The sequence below is a fragment of the Saccostrea echinata genome, unplaced genomic scaffold, assembly GCF_033153115.1.
Source record: "Saccostrea echinata isolate AGI-Se365-2 ecotype Australia unplaced genomic scaffold, CSIRO_AGI_Sech_v1 ptg000051l, whole genome shotgun sequence".
Lineage (NCBI taxonomy): Eukaryota > Metazoa > Mollusca > Bivalvia > Ostreida > Ostreidae > Saccostrea > Saccostrea echinata.
Window position 1 is genome coordinate 1,384,365 of NW_026889800.1, and position 21,719 is coordinate 1,406,083.

Consider the following 21,719-nt stretch of genomic DNA (forward strand, 5'->3'; position numbering starts at 1 on the left):
AAAAAAAACTTCAGGCATGCCATATTTTTATTTTTAGAAATTCATTTACAGTATGGAATGATTTTGATGATATTTCTTTCTTTCTTCCTGCATAAATATTTTATATTTCAAAAAATCATTCAATATTTTTGATAAAATATTATTTAAATAACTTGGACATAAAATGAAAAAAAGAAGAAAATATTATTTTGATAGACCACATTTCTTATGAGACTTGCATGTTCCTATTATTTTGTATGAAATTTTTGAAGTTTGGCAAATATGCGACACCCTATCTTCTACTTTGTGTGAATTAGCTATTGATAAACCAAAAAGTCAAACACATAAGGCCATCTTTAAAAAAATGTTTGTTTTCCCTCTCCCGACTCAGGGTAAAAAAAATTGGGTCGGTAGGTAGGTGGGAAATTTTTTTTTAAAGAAAATTTTAACATACTTGTTGACAAGATGAGAAAATTCTGGAAAAAAAAAAGAATTTAAAAAAAATTGTTTCCTGCAGGTTAAAAAAATGTTTTGAATTAGGTCATTTTTAGCCAGTCGGTCAGGAAAGGGCAAACAATTTTTTTTTTTAAAGATGGCCTAAGGTTTTGTTTTCATTTAGTTTGTGCTGAGTTATTTAAAGATCTTGTTATTTTATAATACCAGTGTCTACACCTGTTTTAAGGTGAATTAAATTTTTTATGTTATTATCTACAAATTTATAAAGGTATGAATTAGACATCAGGTCTTTGTCTTTCTTGAATTACAATGTGGATACCTCAGATCTGAGCTGAGATTGTCTTATGTATACATGTAGAGAATTAATATTATTTATATCCCTTGTTAGCTGTAGAAAGACTTGTCAGTATAATATTGACCACAAGTAACACTTAAAAACTATATACAGTGAAACACACTTATAGCAAACACACTTACAGCCAAGTGATTTTCATTCCCTGCATGTGGCTTTAAAATATATTGTAAACTTAATGGGTACAACGATTGAATTACGTTTATAACGAAACAAAATTGTCCGCCCCTGGCACTTCGTTATAAGCGTGTTTTACTGTATATGTGGTAGGTGATTTCTCTCAATCTAGTAATATAGGTAATCTTTAAAAAATAAGAGGGAAGAGCTCAAGGTATACATTAATTGAACAAGTTTACAAAATGGCACCACTGTTAGACTTTATCTAGTAGTCAGTAGCTTTAACTGTATCTCCATGTATTCCTATGAAAAATTTTGATCGCCTATAGTGGCCCCACCCTACCCTCCGCATCCTCGCAATACCATGGGGTCCTGAGTCAACACGTTGCTGTTGTGGACCCCTGGCATATTTCATTTGATATTTTATAGCTTGCTTCTCTCATTGAGAAGCACCAATCAAATTTTAAAAAGCTTTCATAAATAGTTAGATAAGGATTCAGTTGACACCTCAAATGCACGTTGTTTTTCATAGAATAGCTTAATGTGTTTGGTTGAGAGATAAGAAAAACAATCAGGATTTGTAATTTTCCCACGCCCACGAACTATTGAATGAAATTTGCCAGGGGTCCAACGGCAACTTGTTGACTCAGGACCCCTGGCATTGCGAGGATGACCCTCCCGGGTCATTAATAGAACAAAATTGAATCTACACTACCTGAGGATGCTTCCATATAAATACTGTTAATCAAGACATTGTTGTTATTGAAAAGAAGAATTTAAAAAGATTTTTCCGAAGTATCATAACTGACCTATCTAAATTTTTATTGCCCATTATGGCCCCACACTACCCCCAGGGGGTAATGAATTGGACACTAGTAACCTGAGGATGCTTAGATATAAATATGACTATAATCATGACTTAAATTTGCTGTCCTTGAAAAGAAAAAAAATGTAAAGATTTTTCCTATTTATACCCCTGTTAAACTTTGATTGCCGTCACGATTTGAACAAGCTTGAATCTACATTACCCGGGAATACTTCCATATCAATATGACTAATCATGACCTTATTGTTATTGAGAAGAATTCTAAAGATTTTCCCTAAGTATTCCTATGTAAAATTATCATCACTCATAGTGGCCCCTCCCTACTGCCAGGGGTCATAATTTGGACAAACTTGAATCTACACTACTTGAGGACGCTTCCATATAAATATGACTTATCCTGACCTTTCTGTTAATGAGAAGAACAAGTATAAAGATTTTGTCCTTTGTATTCCTATGAAAAACTTTGATTGTCCATTGTGGCCCCACCCTATTCCCAGGGGTCATGATTTGAACAGATTTGAATCTACACTACGTCAGGAAGCTTTGACGTAAGTTTCATTTTATCTGGCCCAGTGGTTCTTGAGTAGACGATTTTTAAATAACCCCACCCCTTTTTCACTATTTTCTTAACTATCTCCCATTGGAAGAAAATGTGGTCCTTCAAATGAGCAAACTTAAATCCTTTTTTTTTTACCCTATAGCATACTCTATGCGAAATTTGGTAGAAATTGGCTCATTGGTTCTTGAGAAGAAGGTGAAACTGTGAAAAGTTTACAACAAGGACGAAAACGACAGACAACAGACAAATTTTAATCAGTCACTTGAGCCTTTGGCTCAGGGTGTATTTTGGACTCTGTAGAGATCTCATATCGTGTAAAGATGTTAATATATGGAGTTTATCGATTTCATTTTCGACAGTGTCCCAGCCATATATGTCCCCAAGAAAAATGTTCAAAGTTTATATATATAAACTTTGAACATTTTTCTTGGGGATATATATATGAACATATGGAATGGAATATGTTTATTCACCAATCAAGGGCCCTCAGGGGGCATATACAATTATTTCAGAATGATTACATAGAAATAATATTATAGTATATTGTAATATGAAAGAATATAAATCATATCTATCATGAGGGTACAAATGAAAGATGTACAATACCACGAGTAGGATACTCATGAAAATGCAAGATTTGCAACATAATCACAGTAGTCAGAAACATATGTTTTATTAAAGTGCTCAATTGATTCATCTAGGCCAAACGAAATGTTTAGATGTATTGCGGTATGAATTTGTCCGTCTAAGACTAATTCTGGACCAACCGTGAGTTTTCCTCTTATTTTTGAACCCAGATTCATAAAACCTCAAACACAAACACGAGTTACAATTTTGTTGGTAGTTTTATATGAGTTTGGGATGTATCAGCACCGAAGATCTGGTTCCAACTGACTATATTTTTAACAACAAAACATACATATACTCAACATCATGAACAAAGACAAAGTAAAATAAAAGGATTAACAAAAAGTATAAAGAAATCAAGTATCAAACAATTATTGAGGAAATGATGACATTTTAGCGGCATGTAATAAAATAAAAGAAGATGAAAGATTAAGTGTCAATAAATATAAACAATGACAATGAATTTATTCTCATAAACTGACATTAAGTACAGTGTAGAGACAGATTACAAATATAGTTAAACATATGTTAAACAGATGTGCATGCGTGAAACAGAAAAAGTACAAAGTCAAAAAGCTAACAATGACCTAACGATAAATATAAACAGAAGTCAATTAAGGGATTACGTGTCCATCTCTAACTATGCCTCATGTAGGATAAAGGATATGTGGAATTTATAGAATTTATCACATTTGCCGAAATATACGAAAAGTTTATATAACAATTTATACAAAATCCGAATAGTTAATTAACACAATAATATATAATAAATCCGAAAAGTCGTATTTAACACCGTAACAGATTGCTTGATCAAATAGAATGATAAACTTAATTAAGATTAAAAAACAAACACACAAAAGCAAGCAAACAAACAAAGAAAACCCAAAACAAAAAAAAAACAAAAACAAACAAACAAAACAAAATCAAAAGAAAAAACCAAACAAACAAACAAAAAAAAAAAAAAAAAAAAAAAAAAAAAACCAACAACAAAAACAACAAAAACATATCATATCGGATAAAACTTAATTACAAGAGATATTTTCTGAATTGCTTCCAGGTTCGAAAATCAGTGACAAACGGTAGACATTATCAAATTCTGCAATGTCCTCTACCGTGTTTGCATCATTAAAGTTCGTCAAAATTTTGAATCGATTAAAGATAGGGAATAATTAAATTAGTTATCAAGTTTTGAAAAGAAAGTTTTGAATAAGGAAAAATGGTAATTAAAAAAATCAAAATCGGATAATATTTTAAAAAAAAAAAAGAAGAATTTTCAATTCAAGATTATTGATAAAATGTATCAAACCCTTCAGTCTTTTTAAACTTTTTATATTCAATATATTTCTTTTTTTTTTTTTAATTTATTTACTCCATAGTAAGATTAACTAGCTATACATCAGCTTTGATCCAATTAGATGTATGAGAACCAACACCCCCCCCCCTTCTTTTCTTCGAAAACAAGGAAAACGTTACATGGAAAATGTGTAAAAATGGAATAAGAAATAAGCAAACCGCTGCAACATTTTCCCCATACTAACACAACCAAAGAAATCTATTTTAAATATCGTTAAAACTAGTAAACTCGTAAAACCATATCTATCGGGCCCGTAGGAAGCAATTTCAGTTTGGGGGGTACAGCCATACATTTTTCAGTTGACAGTTGAGGGGGCACTACCAAAAAATTTCCTGCTGGCAAAAAAAAAAAAAAAAAAAAAAAAAGGTCATCAGCCGTTTTTATTGAGGGGCACAAGCATATATATATTTTCTATGTTTACTATAGTAATCTATATATCGGCAAAATTATTGGGGGGGGCGGTCCCCCGTGCCCCCCCCCCGGTTCCTACGGCCATGCTATGAAACAAGCGCCTGTGGCGAAAAAAAAAAAAAACGCCAGGGGCGGGAGGGGGGTTAGGAGGATAGGAAAACTAAGCATAAACATGTATAATGTTTTTTTCTCTATATATTTTGTTAATCAATTTTTATTTATTTATTTCAGTCGCTTGTTGTTTCAAATGGTATTTCTTCTTTGAATTCATATTCTCACCTCAGTTATACTTTGAATCGACCTGATTTATTAACATTCCCCATTCCCTCCCCCCTTGGTGTGTTTTCGTCTGGCACGCGGTGCGTGTTTTTTTAATTTTTAAATGCCCCTTAGATGGCCCCGATGAAACAGTCCGATGTATAAGTGATAAATTTTATATTAGTTTTTTCGCTATAAAGATATAGATCTAGCACTATTGTATTTTAATATCATTCATTTTTTTAGCGAAAATGAGCCCATCGTAAAATAGACGTGTATTTGAAGGGTTCATTTCGAGAATGAACATGACTTTAAATTTATCGATTACATGCGACTCAACAGGTGAGATAAGATTCAAGATGGCGTCATGTGTTCAAACAAAACATTTTTCTCAGGTAATTATGTCCGGGTTCGTAGTTATTATGGAGGTTTCACCCGTAATTGTAAATTGTTATTTAGATTAACACAATTCCTTTTGATAGTACATGCCTACAATAGTACCTGTGTTACGAAATGAACTGTAATATGGTGTAAATTTCTCTCTTTGAAACCTCTGTTTACTATTTACGTTTATTTAAAAAGTCATATTAGGAATTCCCCAGATTTCTATGTGCGCGTAATTAAAGCAGTGGAGGTATTTCAGGATTTATATATTTTTTTATATAAAATATTTAATATGGACTCTATGTATGGCATATGAAATACCTTATTGAGTATTTTTAACACCGTTTGATAACGTTAAGACAGGAAGTAGTGTCAACATAAATTTGGATTTCAAAGACAATGTGTTCTCCCGAGATTTGTGGTTATAGGTATGATTTTTATGAAATGAGTTGTGTGTTCTCTATCCCTGATCCTTGGCAAGCAGATAGAGAACATACAAGTTCGATAAAAATCATATCCAACCTCAAAAACCATACATTCGTTTTATCACACGTTTTACTCATATCTATCATCTTTTTTATATATGAATTCACTATTAAACTTCATCTCTCTCACGCAAAAAAAAAACAAAAAAAACCCCAAAAAATAATTGATCTACGTCCGATATCCACAGTATGAAGGAGTAAACATGCAGGTAAAATTGGAAACTAATACTCGACCTTCTGACAGATGTAAAGCCAATCTATATAATATTTTTCTAGTGAAGACCAATTCCAAATTTTACCAATCTGATAAGTTATTGATAATTAACACCAGAAAACCAAACTGTGACGTACGTCGATATCCCTTTGTATATAAGCTTATTTTCCCAATTTAAATGGCCGACGCCGGCCCTTGTACCAATTCAATTCAATTTATTCACTCAAAAACCATGTAAATGGTACATGAGGTACATAAACATATGAAACATATATACATATAATACAGTGGGTCAAGCAAAAGGTGAGATTAATTCAGCTAGCTAGGGAGAACAGACCACACTATTAATCTTAGTAATAAAGGTACATAATTTTTTCAAAGAATCAACATCATTTTGGCACAAAACTTCACAGTGTTTGGCTTAGAACAAAATTTTTGGTTAAAAAAAATTTTTCTCTGTTGGTTTAAAGCGCTACATTCTAAAATATGATGATATTCATCTCCTATCTGATTACTATCACATAAGCTTAAAAATCTTTCATTTCTTTGAGTACCATTCCATCTACCTGTTTCAATTGGAAGGTGGTGGTTTGTGGTTCTAAATTTAACTAAAGTTTTCCTAACTATACATGATAACAGTGTTAAATATTTTTCGCACTCAAAATTGGTTTTAAAAATTCTATAATTTAAACTTTTTGAGGATTCTTGAACTTCACTATTCCACTTTTGAATATATATACTGATCTTTTAATCTTTGTTTGACTGTAGCAGTTATCCTTTCTACATTATAGAAATATTGCTCATACCATATATTTGATAAACCACATCTGTCAAAAATATTTTGTACAAATGAAATCCAGGAGTTTGTCATTTCTCCTTTATAATATTGTTTACATAAATACATATATACAATTCTACACAATTTCTTTTCTTTTCCATACACAAGTTTTGCCCATGCAGGTACCAAAAATGGAGTGCGAGCAGTCACTCAGCCCAGCTTGTGTTCTTGAAAAATGCTCTGCATGGTTAAATTGATAACAGCTACTCCATCTACACAAAACAGAACCCATTTTATGTCACTTAGGTCACCACAGAGAAAATTCTAAAGATGCAGATTAAAATTCTGAGCAAGTTATTCACTCGAGTAACCGTCAACATCTGAATTCTGTAATTTTTAAAATCCTATGCAATGTTTCAGTACATTGCCTTAAATTTTTAGTGTGGACTTTTTCCCTGGTATTTATTATAACAGTTATTAATGTGAATTTTCAGGATACTTTGTAATTTTTAAAATAGGAAAGATTGGTATAATCAAATTTAATTATAAAGATCAGCTAAAGAAGCACGCAGAAAGTGTTACTTTAATCTCAGCAGATGAAAATTATCAGAATAGAGGAAAGCAAGTAACATGAATAAGAATGTTGTACATATAAATTAATTGAATAGTCACTTAAAAATTCATTGAATAGTCTACTTATAAATTCATTGAATAGTCTACTTATAAATTAATTGAATATTCTAGCTATTTATAAATTAATTGAATAGTCTACTTATAAATTCATTGAATGGTCTATACAGTTACTTATAAATTAATTAAATATTCTATTTATAAATTAATTGAATAGTCTGCTAAATTCATTGAATTGTTTACTCATGATGTTTATAATGGAATAGTGTACTTATAAATTAACTGAATAGAACTTTTCTTCTCTTTTTGTGTATTTTACTCTAACTTATTAGTCAGACCCTATCATGCAACTTTTATTTTTTTTTTTAACCTTAAAGGCAGTATATATGTGTATATATAATTGCGTCCTTCACAAGTGTATTAATCATCATTTATTATACCTACTGTTGCTCTTATTGGGTTCAATTTACCATAAATTAAAACCCTTTAGCATTCATTTTGAGGCATGAACACATGATGAACAATTATGTACCATTTATATACTACGTACCTGAGTGAATTTGCTTTTTTTAAAGCTTAAAATTGGTCATTTGGACTGACATTATAAAGTAGGTGGAAATAAACTTTCAATTTCACAGATTTAGAAAAACTGAATTTAAAAAACTAATTAAAAAAATTCTCAACAATCTTCCTTAAACACATGTTAAAGAAAGTTCCACCAGCAAAAAATGTAATGAATAGAAACATAATGATTTCTTGAAATAATATGGACATTCTCCAGTTCACACTTATTTCCTTTAACTATAAGTGTTGCTATATGTACCTTTTACTCCCCCCCCCCCTTTCCTAATATAGGAAAGTTCTAGTATTGCAGTAACTACAGATCACAGGCCTATTAAGATGACGGTTTTACTATAAACATGAAGAAGTCTCAGAAATCTCAATGTTTCAGCAACTTAATGCCCAATTGTTACTGAAGCTTTGATCATGCAGGCTATCACACTGTGAGAGAATATCATTTTGGTATCCTTTCACACTTTGAGAGAATATCACTTTTATTCAATAAATAAATCACAGTATTTTACTGTTAAAAATGTAATAAATATATAAAACCATCTTCTTTTATCATTTATCAGTTTACTTCAAAAACGCTTAACCTGTTTGGGAAAAAATATATATAATTGACATGAAGTTAATATGTATATTTATTAATTCAACTATTAATCATGTTAATCTCAATGCATTCATTTTTGTGACTGAAAACTGAATAACTTTGAGTCATCCAGGTTTTAATTTTAATTTACACTTGTACGTGTGATTACACTTTATCTAACACTTTTAGCTCACCTGAGCCGAAATGGCGAAGTATTTTCTGATCAAAATTTGTAAGTTGTCTGTCATCTTAAACTTTTCACATTTTTTACTTCTTCTCCAGAACCACCGGGCTAATTTCAACAAAACTAGCCACGAAACATCTTTGGTTGGAGGAGATTCAATTTTGTTCAAATGAAAGGACAGGCCTTCTTTCAAGGGGAGATAATAAGAATTAGTGAAAATGTACATATTATGGCACAGTTACTTCAAAAATCTTCTTCTCAAAAACCACTGGGCCAGAAAAGTTGCAACTTATGTATGTGAAAGCTTTATTACATAGCGTAAGTTCCAATTTGTTCAAATCACGACCCTGAGGTAAAGATAAGGCCACAACAGAGGATCAAAGTTTTACTTGGGAATACTGTAGATCACCAAATATTTTCGTGAGATAGACATTTACTCTTTATCACTAAGACCGATTTTTTACAAATTGTGGTTAATGCTCTATTAAATCGTTCAGAATACTAATATATGTGAGAATAATATTTTCCCAAGCACACTCTCTCGCATAATTATGCGAAAATAAAGTTCTTGTGAATAAAAAGTGATTTACAATATATAGGAAATATCACAACAAATCATCTTCTGATGACAAATCCATGATTAGTCAATAAAAAAAGAGGCATCCTCAGGTAGTGTTGACTCAATTAAGTTTGTTCAAATTATGACCCCTTAGGGTAGGGTGGGGTCACATTAGGCAATCAGAGTTTACATGAAAATTTATAGGAAAATTGGTTAAAATCTTCTCAAGAACAGCAGAGCCGTGATTAGTCATATAATTACGGAAGCAAGTTTGTTCAACATGTTCAAATCATCACCCCCTGGGCTTAGAATAGGATGGGACCATTTATATATTTAAACTTTTCAGTATTGAACTGATTTCTGTTTTTCTCTCTCCAAAGTGCTCAGGTGAGGGATGTGGCACATGGGCCTCTTGTTTCTAGTGCTGTCATTGATGAAACATTTCATATCTTTATCTTGATGAAGAATTACAAAAAAGTACCATGTCTTGATATGTCAATAAACAGTTGATTTTTTTTTTTTTTTTTTTTACAAAACAGGGAAATAACACTGAAAGTCCTGTGATGTTTAATAATTTATTTGGATGTTGTTTTCATTTAAACCTATTGAAAATGTTTATTTATTTTCAGGTGTTAAGAATGACCTACTGACCTAGTAACAATGCTTCAGAGAACAAGATGGTAGCCCTGATTGTGACCTGCCTTCTGCTGCTATGGCAACCAGACTTCTCCTCTCAACAGAGGACCAGGAATTGTAAGTGTTGTTTGTTAACAGCTGGATTTATCAGACTAAATACATTTCACTTCCCTTTCTAGTTAATTTCTTATACCCCCCCAAAAAATGCTAAAGATAAAAGATAATGATTTGTCACATTAATATCTGGTAATGTATAGTAAGTGGAGATAACTATGCTGTTTTCCTACACAGTACACATAAATGATCCCATTAAAAATTTAAAAAAAAAAAAAGAAGAGTTGTCAAAACCTGTCATTCCTGTCGGCAAGGTAAGAAATTGTCTGGACCGATAACTTAATATGGAAAAGGTTGATCTAAATGCCCCTTGAAAAAATTGGGAATAATACATTTAATGTTTAGAAGATTGGGGTCGGGATGCGCAAGTGAATGTCACAAAAACAACAGAGATGTCCACATGGTAACGTTGGTCGATTGACTTTTGTTAAGGGGAAGAAGGACCTTGAGGTGAAAAAATACCTGTCATTCAATTTTTTTCATATTTTGTATATTTCTTATTAAGTATGTCCCACACATCTTAAAGCAGTTATATCATTAGGTTTCTAACCTTATTTTAGAGATATTGATTGACAAATACTATGCCCTACAGTATCTAAATAGAGTTTTAGTTTTCCATGTTTACGGGCCCATTACTCTGTCCATAATGGGATTTTTTAAGCAAAGATAAAAAATATGTAAGTGGATATGTATCTTTTAAAATATTTCATAGTATGAATAGGGTTTAAAATTCGAAAAAGCAAGTTTCTTCCATCACATTGCATCTAGATAGCGAAAATTACGTACTTTTTAAGAAAACTTTAACAACAAAAAACGTAATTTACCAAAAATTCTATCATTCAATATTTTTAAATTTACGTTGAAATGTAAGTCCTTCAAATTACTGATTAACTGTAAAAATTTCGAATGGTGAAGCTGACCTCAATATTGCACAGGACATCGTTAAAGAGGACATAAGCATGACAAAAACGTGTCATGTTTACATTTCTCGAGTACGGGAAAAACCAACTATGACGTCACATGTAGCTAAATAAGCGAAAGAAGATATACCTACATAAGATTTCCGTCATCAGCCATGCAAAAATAATTTTTGTATTCCCCGTGTCTCAGAATATTTTATCATGTAATGATTAAGACCTGTTTTCACAAAGTAATACCGCCCCTGTATTCACTGAGTATGATCTGGCTGTACTAACAGATTGTGTATGACGTCACCGACTTGTTGGACGCGCAGTTTAGGGAAACAGAGGAGTGGATCAATCTTTTTCATAATTTGTTAATGTTTACAAGAATTTTAAAACTTTTTATTATTTTAATATAAGATGGTTATCAAAGTTCAAAAAAATGTTAAAAAATTATACAAGAATTGATGCTTTACACGTTTTGCACTTATATAAACGGAGACTATGACGTAGTTAAACAGAGTCATGTGACCATGTGTCCTTCATCTCTTATCAATAGACCCTCTATCCTTAGAAAAGAAAATTGTGAGATAGAATGTTTTTGAAAATAATAAATTGCATTTTGGTGTATTTATTTACTTTTCTTTCTGTACAAATAATTAAGGTACATGTATCTGGTCTGACAGAACTTCATGTGGTCTGACAGAATCTTAACTTTTTCAGCCCAAATGTCTGACAGTGATCCAAAAATTTTGACACCTCTGAAAAAAATGAGATTATCCACAGTTTGTATTATCAAGCGAATAATCAAAGTTACTAGGATTATAAACATGATAAATATGTTGTGGTTAATTCACCAATTCTCCATCAATCAAGCCGGGCCATCCATCTTTGATAATGACTGGGAGATATGTAGGTCAATGATGATTGTGTTTTATTTTGTTTCTTTAGAATATGTTAAATGTTCATGATGATCATTACAAGATCACAAGTAACAGCTTTTCAAAAAGCTTGCCTGACTAAGCAATTCATATTTAAAAGAACATATAAGTATGATCCATCCATTTTGTTTGTTTGTTTTTTTTTTTTGGAGGAGGGCGTAATACATGTATTTCATAATCTTACATATTGAAGACTATACAAAACATCATGATTTTTTTATCCTAAACTTTTTTGCTACTCATCAGAAGAATGGAAATTTATTGAAGTAAGGAAGGAAAACAAATTAATTAATGTGATTGATTGAAGCTAGGATTGTTCTGAGCTTATTTTTTGATTCATTGATTTGTTTGGTACTGGTAGTTGTGTTCTATTTCACTTTTCCTTGAACTCCCCCCCCCCCTCCCTCCCACACACACACACACACACACACACATACACACACCCTCACACACACACATACATATATATGCAGTAATCATCAGTCTGTCTTAAAGTGAGGTGTTTATAATGAGTTAGATGCCTGTGTTTTTAGACCAGCTGGAGGACAGTTGTTTTGTGGATCCAGTGACCATTAGTTTGGATGAAACGGTCATCATTAAGGGTGGAGGGACGGTCAGTCCGAAGCCCATCGGGATCCAGTGTAAGATCACGGTACGGACCGAGAGCAAGTATGAGCTTCAGGCCCGAGTCCAGTTCTTCAGCTGTCGGGAAACCTCCGTCATCCTCTCGCTGTATGCCAACACAAACGTAAGATTCCATTTCTTACAAAACTTTATCATTTTTCTATCTTTAATGTCACCATTCCAGCCAAGACATTTCTGGGAGGTACAGCCTTGTGTCAAGAGTATATGCAAAAAATGGGGGCTTATTTTGCCAAGTTTTGATATTAAAAAAAAAATCCTTGTTCAGTTCGAGTAAATTAACACTTGTGTACTCTTTCAGAACATTTATAATTGTGACAACTACCCCCGCTCTCCACTGACCTTGACATTCACTGGTACACAGGTGATTGTGGATCTGAAGAAGGGTGACCCTACAGCCATGCAGTACTCCTTTGATATCAGCATCACCCCAAGACAAAGTAAGTGTGATATCTGTACATCACTTCAAGACAAAGTAAGTGTGATATCTATACATCGCTCCAAGACAAAGTAAGTGTGATATCATCACTCCAGGACAAAGTAAGTGTGATATGTGTACATCACCCCAAGACAAAGTAAGTGTGATATCTATACATCACCCAAAGACAAAGTAAGTATGATATCTATACATCACTCCAAGACAAAGTAAGTGTGATATCTATACATCACTCCAAGACAAAGCAAGTGTGATATCTATACATCACTCCAAAGCAAAGTAAATGTGATATGTATACATCACCCCAAGACAAAGTAAGTGTGATATCTATACATCACCCCAAGACAAAGTAAGTATGATATCTGTACATCACTCCAAGACAAAGTAAGTGTGCTATCTATACATCACTCCAAGACAAAGTAAGTGTGATATCTTTACATCACTCCAAGACAAAGTAAGTGTGATATCTATACATCACCCCAAGACAAAGTAAGTGTGATATCTATACATCACTCCAAGACATAGTAAGTGTGATATCTATACATCACTCCAAGACAAAGTAAGTGTGATATCTATAAATCACTCCAAGACAAAGTAAGTATGATATCTATACATCACTCCAAGACAAAGGAAGTATGGTATCTATACATCACTCCAAGACAAAGTAAGTGTGATATCTATACATCGCTCCAACCAGTAGTTGTGACAGTGTGTCGTTCATTTTTTCAGAACCGTTTTCACCCGATACCACTGAGTCCCAGCCAGTGGCAGCAGGTCTGATTGTCGGTATCGTCTGCGGAATTTTCTTCTTTCTTGTTGTGGGAGCCATTATAATAGCGTGCTGCTACAGACGAGCTCAGAAACTAAAACGCCTGGCCATGTACAACAGCTCCAATGCCAAAGTACCGCTGGAGGATGCAGCTGGACCAATGGGAGTATCAAATAACTATGAGTCCTCACCCCGAGCCATGACAAGATTACTCACAAAGGAGAGGGCAGTTTCAGTGGATGAAAGTGTGGAAAATGGTGGAGTGAGGCGACCACAGACCCTTGATTTAAAATCTCGGAGTCAGACAGCAAAGAGTGACCGTACTGAATCTAGTACAGCAAGCAGACCGAGTAATAACGACGCATACGAACACGAGGAAGAGGATCCGTACGATGTAATGGATGGAGATCCCAAGCCGCCAAAATCTCCTTTCCTTGGTGCTTTACAGAGTAATGCGAAATTCCAGAAATCAAGACAAGAGAATGAGAGAGATGCAGAGGACCGAAGGAATCGATTGTCAGGGTCATCCTTTGGAAACCAGACACCTGGGTCAAACTCCTCAGTAGATAGTCGAGATAAAGGGTCGGCCAGTGAGAGTCGAGGGAAGCCTCTCCCAGCAGTGCCTGACAATAAACAATTAACTCTCGCAGAAAAGCGCAAGAAGATGGAGAGTTTTCGAAGAGCAACAAGACCGGATTCTTTCACATCGGATGAATTGGATGGAAGTGGAGAAGACACAGATAATTTGAACAAAAGTCGCGGGGCCAGTGGAAGTGACAGTCAGTCTTCTCGTGAGGTAGCTCCAGCTAAAGGCAAGCCAAACACACAACACACACTGCGTCCTAATAGGGGCCGGGAGAAAACAAAAAACACTAAAAACAAAAAGGAAAAGCCTCTGAAAGAGCGAGACCCAGACAAGATCCCAGACAGTCCTAAATCCACACGCAGTGCCGGGCAGTTTCAGAAACTGGAGGATGGACTGAGATCAAGCAAACGATCAAACAAATCTCCAAAACCAGCGGCCAAAGGCTTTGGACATCGGAGAAATCGGAGCACAGATTCCCGTCCCATGACCCCCACTAGCATGATGAGGGATGATGATGAGGAGTCTGTCCGTCGTAAGTCTACTCTCTTATTTTTAATTTGTACATATTCCGTGACAGACAGTACAAGTGTTGTATTTGATAAAAATTATATGAATTTTTGGAAGCATCAGGTACATGTATTTTTTATTGGGAACTGGTCAGTTGTTTTAGTTTACACTGTGTGAGAATACTCTGTTTAAATATAAAGATTTTGTTATCTTCATCCACATTCATTTACCTAAAGCAAAAACTTATTACTGAGTGAAGATATTGATAGTACAGTTAAACTTCGTTATCTCGAAGTTGACGGGACCGTCGATGAACTTCGAGATATCCGGGGGTTTCGACATATTGAGGGTTATACAGGGCTCGACATTAACGCTTGTCCGCTTGTCCGGTACCAGTGAAAAAAAAATACGGACAAGTGAATATTGCTGGGCACTTGTCCGATTGGACAAGTGCATTTTTATGTAAATAAGTCTCTAAATATTTAGAAGAATGACTGTTGAAAGTTTACAGGTACTCTAAGACGGAAACAGTACATAAAAACCGAACTTCGATCCCGATATAGATTGCTATGTAATTGAGTACACTCGATTGGGATCGAAGTTCACTAATTGCATACTACTACAAAGGCATGGAACTGACGAAGTTTGGATTTTGTTTTATGTTGCCAGGACAGAAAGTATAGATAAAATTTTGTTTTATTATTTGTTGTATTTATAAATAACATCATGCACATGTAATGGACTTTATTTTTAGTTTTTCAGTTAACAGCATTAGATCTTCATTGAAAATTTTTCGGACAAGTGAAGTTGAAGTTCGGACAAGTAAATGTCTTGGTCACTTGTCCGAATGGACAAGTAGGAAAAAAAGTTAATGTCGAGCCCTGTTATAATTCAAATGAACTTCAAATAAACTTAGTGCAGTGAACATGTACTTAATAGTAAAAACATGTCTAATTCCATCTTGTTTGAAATTCTGTATACGATTTCTTTAATATAAATGTACATGTATTTAGCAATAAAAAGTATTTTCCATCCTCTTTATAATTCACAAAATTTAAAACATTGTATAATATGCACAGAAGTATAATCCTTCTACCAACGCGGCAAGTCAACTGCTAGCATCGTTTCCCATGTTTACATAACCAGATATCATCTGTGCATTGTAAATTTAAAACCGGTCGCTGTCAGAATAACGAAAACGAAATATACATTTTCTTTTATTGGAAAAACATGTTCATACATGTATAATCAGTTAAAAGAAAATTATTTTACCATAATAAAATCAAATGCAAAAGAAGAATCACGCACTTTTGTCTAACAACAGAACAACACGGAATCACAGGGCACTACAGAACAAGTTTTTCACTGCGACACACGCTCACATGATGGTGTTTACGGACGATTGTAAATTCTGCTCGCTCATATAGGAAAAATAAATTCTAATTGCATTAAATTACAGATTTTTTTTTCACTTCGATGTTTATATTTATCATCTTCCAATGCATAAACTATGTATGCCTGCATATTTCACGTAGCATTAATTAAATAGCGATTATCAAGATATTAAATGTACCCAAGCCACAAAACATCTCATCCACGCTTATGCATTAGACTAATACACACAACCTTTGGCTTGCATAATTAAAATCAAGGTAAGCCATACATACACTTTGTATAATTATTGCCCTATTATCTGTTGATCACAGGAACACAGGTAACCCGAGCGTAACAGACAGGTGGGTGTTATCAATAGAGCATTCAGTTTACCTAACGGACTTGATCATCAGAGCGGAAAATTATCCTGACTTCGAGATAACGCATGTGATTTAATGAATGGGTACACATTTTATTTCGAGATAACCGGGGTATTCGACATTACTGTGTTTGACATAGAGGGGTTTATTTTAATCATTTATAAAGCAAATTTTGTCGGGACTGCGGCCTTACTTCGACATATCCGGGGTATTCGAGATATCCGTGTTCGAGATTTCGAAGTTTAGCTGTAATTAGTTCTAAGAGAGAAAACTGAGACTTTAAATCAGATTGAGGTCATACTCAAACAAATTTTTTGAGTCTTCTTCAGAGATGTGATAGAAAATGTTTTATTGAAAATATGGTTTATTTATTTACCCAGTTCAGTATCTTTTTCAATTTTATTTTCTTTTTTTTTTAAACATGTCAAATTTCTTCATTCATAAGTTAAAGTAGGTCAAAATAATTTAATGTTAAATATTTAGAACTAAACAGTTTTCCTTTAAAAATACCTCACTCAAGTCTACCTCCTAATATTGCTTTAATGTTTTTTAGCTCTTCAGAGAACCACATCACGTCAATCCCTGTATGCCTCCCGTTCATCTCTCTACAGTCGCAGGCGACGGAAAGGATCATTCTCAGAGTCTGTTGTTTCTGGCTCAACCTTTGCTCATGATGACATTGACTATTACCGCAGACCTAGAGGTCAGAGGTCACGTGGTCGTTCACCCGTGGATTATGATGATGACTCTGATGGCTATGTGCAGCCAATATCTCGTCATGAAAATGACAGAATGTTTAAATCACTGGGAGATTTGAATTCTAATGGAAGACGCAGTGAAAAAGCAACACGAGCAACACAAACATTGAGGGAAACAGCAACACAGACTGGAGATGACCAATCGGTTGTTGTGCATTCAAAGAGGGTGGTACAGAGAAAACGTCGCTCAAAAAGTCTGTCCGCAACAGGAACACAAACTACAAATAAAAAACACAGGAGTCGCAGTAAGTCTAGAGGTGATGAGTCAGACACGGGTGATGAACTTAAAAATGAAAAACGTGAAAAATCAAAGAGTCGAGAATCGCTTAAAGAAAGTTCAGAAAAACCAAATCCAAAACCGAAACCAAAGCCTCGGAAATCCCAATCGGCAGGAGTATCTGAGACAGAGGCTCCTGTCAAAGCACAAAGGAAGAAGTCCAGGTCTCAAAAAGAGGCTCTTGCTGCAGAGGAAACAGTCGAGGCTCCACAAGAACTGGCTGCAGCACCGCCAGGAGTGGTGGTTTATCCCATGGGACCACAGGGGCAGCCATATGTGGTACCTTATGGGCTCCCACCAGGTTACACCACCTTACCTCTGCAGCAGCCACCACCCGGTGCAGTACCTACCCAGCCTCCTCCCTACTTTGTTAATGGTCAGGGATCCTTGACTGTGGCACCACCTCAGCCCATTGACAACACTGTCAGACAGTTACCACCACAAACAGTGTCTCAGGTTGGACCTATTCCCAGAAAAAAGTCAAACTGGGAAATGTTGTGTGAGATGACAGACAAACAGAACAGTGGAGAAGCGTTAGAGACAGGGTCAGTGACAAGCTCTGTGTTTACTAACAATATCCCAACACATCAGGTGGTGTATCCTACTGGACACCACCCAGCAGCACCCATAGTCATGGTACCACCCCAGCACAGTCATCCTGTACATCCCTTTACAGCCCCCTCAGGGACCCCATATCCCTCTGGTGTACCCCTGGTTGTTAATCCATCTCCATTGGGGACAACACCGGCTGCCCATCCTAGTCCATCTGTAGGCAGTGAGCTATCTCATAATTCTTCATGGGACGTGCTGACACGATTAACAGAACAACAAAGCCAGCTTCAGCAGAGTCAGAACAATGCTGTTGGAAATGAGAGTGTCGTATAGCGTCACCCATAGTAACTACCCATAGTGTCACCCATAGTACTGTACCCATAGTAACCACCCCTAGTAAACATCCATAGTTACAAAATACATTTAAATATCATCATTCCATCTTGTGGTTGTGAGCTCCATATAAAACAGGTTGTTCTTTCATTTTTGGCTGTATGCAGATGTGAACAAATTAAACTGTATTTTTATTTTTATTTTATTATTTTTTTTGGTACTTAAAATATATTTTGAATGTGTAGTATGTACTGAATGAGGATAAATTTAATTCACAAGGGATGTACTATTGTATAAACGAATATTCATTACCTGTATATAAACCATAATATCGTATACTTAATAGTATAAGTTTTACATAAGTCTACATATACACGAATAAAGTGCAACATATTTATTCACATACTGTTGAATGTTCTTAAGCTGTGTTACGGTTTTTTTCACACAAATATTTTTCATACATATCAATACTATACATTACATATCATGTCTTTGTTATGCTATTTTTGCATATGTAATTAGATATAGTAGTAGATATATGAAGTATATTTTTTTTATGTTGATAACAAATAATTTCATTTGTTGCTTTGCTTTAATTTGAAAATTCATTCCATTTTAGAGGTTTATATTTAAAATTTAGAAACGAATGTTTAATGCATGTATGAATGTTCATCTTTTGAAGTTGATCCAACATTTTTGTTGTTCAAATGAAGGGGGTATAAAAATTAAAATTATTTTTGGAAAAATGTAGAAGTTTTAAGATTTAATTTGAACTTGAACAATTTTATATACATGTGTGTAAGGTTTCTCTGCAAACTCATATATTATGTCCTCTTTTGTCAAAGTTGCACTTAAAAGTCGTATTTCATGCAGCTAATAAGAAAGTTTAATTTCATAAAGCTTTTAAAAAGTACTGTAAATTGTGATGAAAGGGTAATCTTGATACTCCTTGTTTTAATCATGGTGCACAATTTATTGAAATATATCGAAGTACTTTACAATTCCAAAGGACCCGACTTCATTTTCAAGCATGTGTGCTGACTAACACGTTTTATTTTTTATTTCTTAAACCACCACCTGCTGTAAGTTTAAGGAGGTAAACAGTTTTTTTTATCCCTTAGTTTAAATGAGCTTTACAGTGATTTAATTAGGAAGTAGTTCATTTTTGCAGTTTGAGTTTAAGTGCTACATTATTGCAACACATACAAGATGCCCTTTGCCGAGTTAATGCACAGGGGCCAGTAACATACTATGTTTGTTTTTACGTTATCACTATTTCTTTTTGTATATATATAGTGATAAAGTAAGTTAATGCACAGGGGCCAGTAACGTACTATGTTTGTTTTTACATTATCACTATTTCTTTCTGTATATATATATATATATATATATATATATAGTGATAACATAAAATCAAATATAGTACGGTAATGGCCCCTGTGAGTTAATGAGTTATAGTACATTACTGGAGTTAATGACGTGTTTTAGAAATGTTTTATCTTATATTTTTTTTGTAAATATTCTTTAGAATTTAATCCATCTCATATGCATGTATGGCATAACTTCAGTGTAGAATCATTAGAAAATCAAATATTAAGTATTCATGTGTATTGGGTACATATTGTAATTTTTACAAATCAACTTTAAAACTACAAATTTATGATGTTATTGGTTACTGTAAGCATCTAGGAACAAAATTGAGTAGAATGTTCTAAGCAAGGGTTGCTTGGTAACAGTAAAAAATTGGGAAAATGATGCAATAGCATAGATTCTAGTTTCTCAACCTTTTTTTGGACTAGATTGGGCACATGTAAAATTATTGTAAAGATTGTTAATTTGCCTTATTTACAGAAACAATGTAAACCTGTTTTAGTGGAGTCCAGGCTTATTTACAGAAACAATGTAAACCTGTTTTAGTGGAGTCCAGGCTTATTTACAGAAACAATGTAAACCTGTTTTAGTGGAGTCCAGGCTTATTTACAGAAACAATGTAAACCTGTTTTAGTGGAGTCCAGGCTTTGAGGATGCAGGGCATTCTCATTTGTTGAATTGTATTTCGATTTTTTAAAATTGCAATTTATCATTTAATACATTCCAATATATGTAAAAATTTAAAGTGCTGTAAAACTTTATAGTATTTTGGTTTTTTTTTCACACATTCCATGAAGATTTTTATGCTGTTTTTAATCTTTTCTTAGAATGCTTAGAACTCCAGAATTTTTAATTGTCAAGATCACTTTTATTAGAAAGTATTGATTATTGAAAGTGTGTGATGCATAAATTTTTGTATTTTAAGCTGTGTATATTTATTTTTAATTAATTGTGCCATGAATGAAAACAGTGTTAGAATTAGTAATAGCCATTAATAAACTTGATAATTTTAGTAATGTAATATACATGTATACATATTCATATTCAAATATGGTCTCCATTAATAATTTTTAGAAAAATCAAAGATTTAAATAAGAGAAAATAAAGTGGATTTGAAGTGATAAAAATGCTTACACCTAAAAAATACCTTTAATATTTATATATTTTCCCTTGTGTTCAAACAAGAGGGAGTAATTACAAAATAGCATTTTCTGTTGATTTGTATACAAAGGAGTTTCAAAAATTTCATGATCATATTTCATCGTATGTTTCATTCTTTCAGTTTGTTTACAACACTGCAATTCAACTTGTATTTGAAATGTATATACCATTGATGAACTAAAATGTGCAATTGCATAGAAGTGATTTCAGAACTCATTTAAAGTCATTTAGAATATATTTTGATTTGTGAATTCAGAATTTCGCTCTACGATTCCAGTATTTGTTTAAGGAATAAAAGGGATTAATCTGACTACCTTGATTGTTGATTGAATATTTCTAAAATTATAATTTCATTTCATCAAATAAACTCTTGAAAACAATTTAAACAGTGATTACATGGACGTATCGTGCAGAGCGTTTAATTCCTAATATAAGATGTTTGGAGAACCTTATGCTTAGTGTAAGTAGGCAGAATAAATTGCTCTGATTCGCCACTCGGTGAGACTCGGACGTTCTGATTGGCTACTGTGATAAATCGCGGGAACACTCGGTGAGACCTAGAGTTGTGATTGGCTAATTTTGTAAATTGAACTACCACTCGGTGACACTGCTGTAATGATTTTCCCCTTAGATTCCAAAAAATCCCCTGACGTT

At 33.7% G+C, this 21,719-nt stretch overlaps 1 protein-coding gene across 1 annotated transcript; it reads left to right on the forward strand.

Annotated features, from left to right (window-relative positions):
* The first annotated feature begins 5,241 nt into the window (after positions 1–5,241).
* Positions 5,242–18,970, forward strand: LOC133203785 (serine/arginine repetitive matrix protein 1-like). The gene is made up of 6 exons (XM_061339570.1): positions 5,242–5,334; positions 9,956–10,079; positions 12,453–12,667; positions 12,863–13,001; positions 13,727–14,884; positions 17,167–18,970. The coding sequence occupies exons 2-6, from the start codon at positions 10,004–10,006 to the stop codon at positions 18,531–18,533; spliced, it is 2,955 nt and encodes a 984-aa protein (XP_061195554.1). The 5' UTR covers positions 5,242–5,334; positions 9,956–10,003; the 3' UTR covers positions 18,534–18,970.
* The last annotated feature ends 2,749 nt before the right edge of the window (positions 18,971–21,719 follow it).